This window comes from Montipora capricornis, chromosome 5, assembly GCF_036669925.1.
Source record: "Montipora capricornis isolate CH-2021 chromosome 5, ASM3666992v2, whole genome shotgun sequence".
NCBI classification, from domain to species: Eukaryota; Metazoa; Cnidaria; class Anthozoa; order Scleractinia; family Acroporidae; genus Montipora; species Montipora capricornis.
This window is the reverse complement of record NC_090887.1, coordinates 20,583,616-20,586,115: the sequence shown is the minus strand read 5'-3', so window position 1 is coordinate 20,586,115 and position 2,500 is coordinate 20,583,616. Positions and strand designations below refer to the sequence as shown.

At 36.2% G+C, this 2,500-nt stretch overlaps 1 protein-coding gene across 1 annotated transcript in view; it reads left to right on the top strand.

Annotated features, from left to right (window-relative positions):
* Nucleotides 1-2,500, top strand: part of LOC138049873 (5'-3' exoribonuclease 2-like) — a 43,096-nt gene that overhangs the window by 17,188 nt on the left and 23,408 nt on the right. The window contains exons 16-18 of the mRNA XM_068896344.1: nucleotides 76-155; nucleotides 1,010-1,067; nucleotides 1,683-1,740. Coding sequence (XP_068752445.1) covers nucleotides 76-155; nucleotides 1,010-1,067; nucleotides 1,683-1,740 — 196 coding nt within the window. The remainder of the gene's footprint in view (nucleotides 1-75; nucleotides 156-1,009; nucleotides 1,068-1,682; nucleotides 1,741-2,500) is intronic.

Sequence of the window (2,500 nt, the reverse complement as noted above, 5' to 3'; positions counted from 1 at the left end):
TGTTGTGTCATTGTCCAATTTACATGTACTGTAGTTACAAAATTGTTGTTACTAATGATGTGTTCCTTTATTTAGCGCTGTCTTGATGACTGGGTATTCATGTGCTTCTTTGTAGGAAATGATTTCCTGCCTCATTTGCCATCACTGGAAATCAGGTATACACCTAACTTTTCTCATTTCAAAAAGATTTTTTTTTCGCACTATTTTTTCTCCATTTTTTCCCACGACTAAGATTTAAAGATTGCTTTTGCCTTGGTGGCTTAGGGGCTCAAAGGCTGGTTTACATGCTACAACTTGTCGGCTCGAGATTATCAGCACACAACTCGTACTTGTATTTAAACAACTCATTTATGACTGATGTGGAAAATTGAAATTGGCCCTATTCACAAAATATGTTGCAGTGCAACAGATTTTTGTCAAGTTGACACTTTCAGAAAAGCCGGCATGTCAATCAGAATTTTGAGGATAGGGCATGCATACAACAGAGCAATCAAAATGACAGAGATCAAGAACACTCGGATAATATCAGGCCACCATATCCTACCTGTAGCGCGTAAACGGGTCCTAACTAGCCACAACAATTTTTTGACATCGGTTCCTTGTGTTATTTAAGACATAATCACCGGAATCTGCTGCCGTTGTTTAATGGGGTTGTGGGAGTTGCTCCCACAAGACTCCTGAAGCACATTGGTAAAGAGTCCAAAGTACATAATACTAATAATATTATTGGAATTTCATGCATTCAGGTTCAATTTCTGTTGGGGAACGTTTATTTTTGCTTGAGTCATTAGCGAAAAATAATTTCATACCAAAGCTTCTCATACAATTTAAAGTGTGATGTTGTTTGACATCTTTTTTGTGTTCATCAGTTCGCAATCTGTGCAGTACTACGTCCACTTGCCTTCCACTGCCAAGTCACATTCATAGAAATCAGTGCTATTATTTTGATCATAATAAATTGTCATTAAAGTTTGTATTCCCAACAATAATTACTGCAAACTTTTCTTAGGGAAGGAGCCATTGATAGACTTGTTGGAATTTACAAGAGAGTTCTACCAAGATGTGGGGTAGGTAAACTTCCTTTGTTTTGCTACAGGATATGTACTTTTATCAGCTACATGACATATAGATTATGTTGGCAGTGTTTTTTGCCTGTGACAAACAGCTCGCTGTCTGTAGTGACAACATGTTTATCTACTCAAGAAGTGTCCTGTATACACTGTAGCCCTTTGCTTCCATAAAGGGTCACTTCAGTATATATTTTACTCTGTTTAATGCCAGCTGATTTTACTTGTCAATGGGAAACTGCTTCGGGATGAATGGTTAAATTAAGTTCAAGTTTCAAGTTTGCATCAGCTTCAGTTTAATTAACTTTGACTTGCTTGTCAGTCAGTGACACAGGATAATAAAGAACTGTGGTGGTAAATCATGTTGTCTTGGGTTTTATCACTGTTGCAAAATAACACACACAAAAATTGCAGTGTAGTGTAAAGAATCTTTTTGGCCATTTATGGTTTCTTTTTTGGTGAATTTCTTCTAAAATGTGTTAAAAAAAAACGAAACACTTTTTTAGTGTTGGATGCACACAAAGTGTTGTTCCCTCTAGGTTATGAATGTTAAAGTGGCTCTGTCTTACGGTGAATTTGTTATTAATAGTTGATAATTAAATAATCGATTCATAGGGCTACCTTGCAAAACATGGAATTGTGGATCTGAGCAGAGTGCAGATGGTTCTTCAAGGTGTGTCTAGAGCTTTAGGGAGATACTGCAGGTTCTGACTTGCATTTTCCCACCTCAATGTACAGTACATATATGTTACCAATATTTAGTATGTAGTATCGTGGGATATTTTGACGAGATTTGCTGTATTTTGACGAGCCCGTAGGGTGAGTCAAAATACAAGAGATGAGTAAAATCATTATCAGTATTGGTTTAATTCCACTTTCGATTAGCAATAAGCTAAACAGCAGGGACTCAGTTCTTTAAAAAATTGAGATTCTTTGATAGAAGTCCATTGAAGACTTTCCTGTCTCTTGTGCCTCTTTTGGCTTGATCTTTATCGATGTTGAATAGTTTGTCAATTTTAATCCATGGATCTCTAACATATTTTGCTGTTGGTTTGATGAATAACACTTTTTTGTCAAGTTAGAGTTTGGTCTTCTGTAAATGTACGCAGTATACTTTAAGTATCGCACATACAAGTATATGAAATCACATAATAGTCGAGTTCCAATATTATTCTGTCGATGTCTGAGTTTGTGTACTTGAAGGTAAATGTATCTTCTCCTTCACTATTACTTTTCCTTTTCCATCTGTTCTTTACCATTCTTCTCAGGAGGCTGTGCCAACATGATTCTAGTTTCCTCAGTTCATCTTCATTGGGTAGTTGCACTTTGGTGCAGTAAACAAGTCTGGATCTTACACAGGCTTCTAAGATCTTTCTTGTTTCCATGGTTACTTTATGATCAGTTAGAACATATTTTAATCATTGAATTTACCT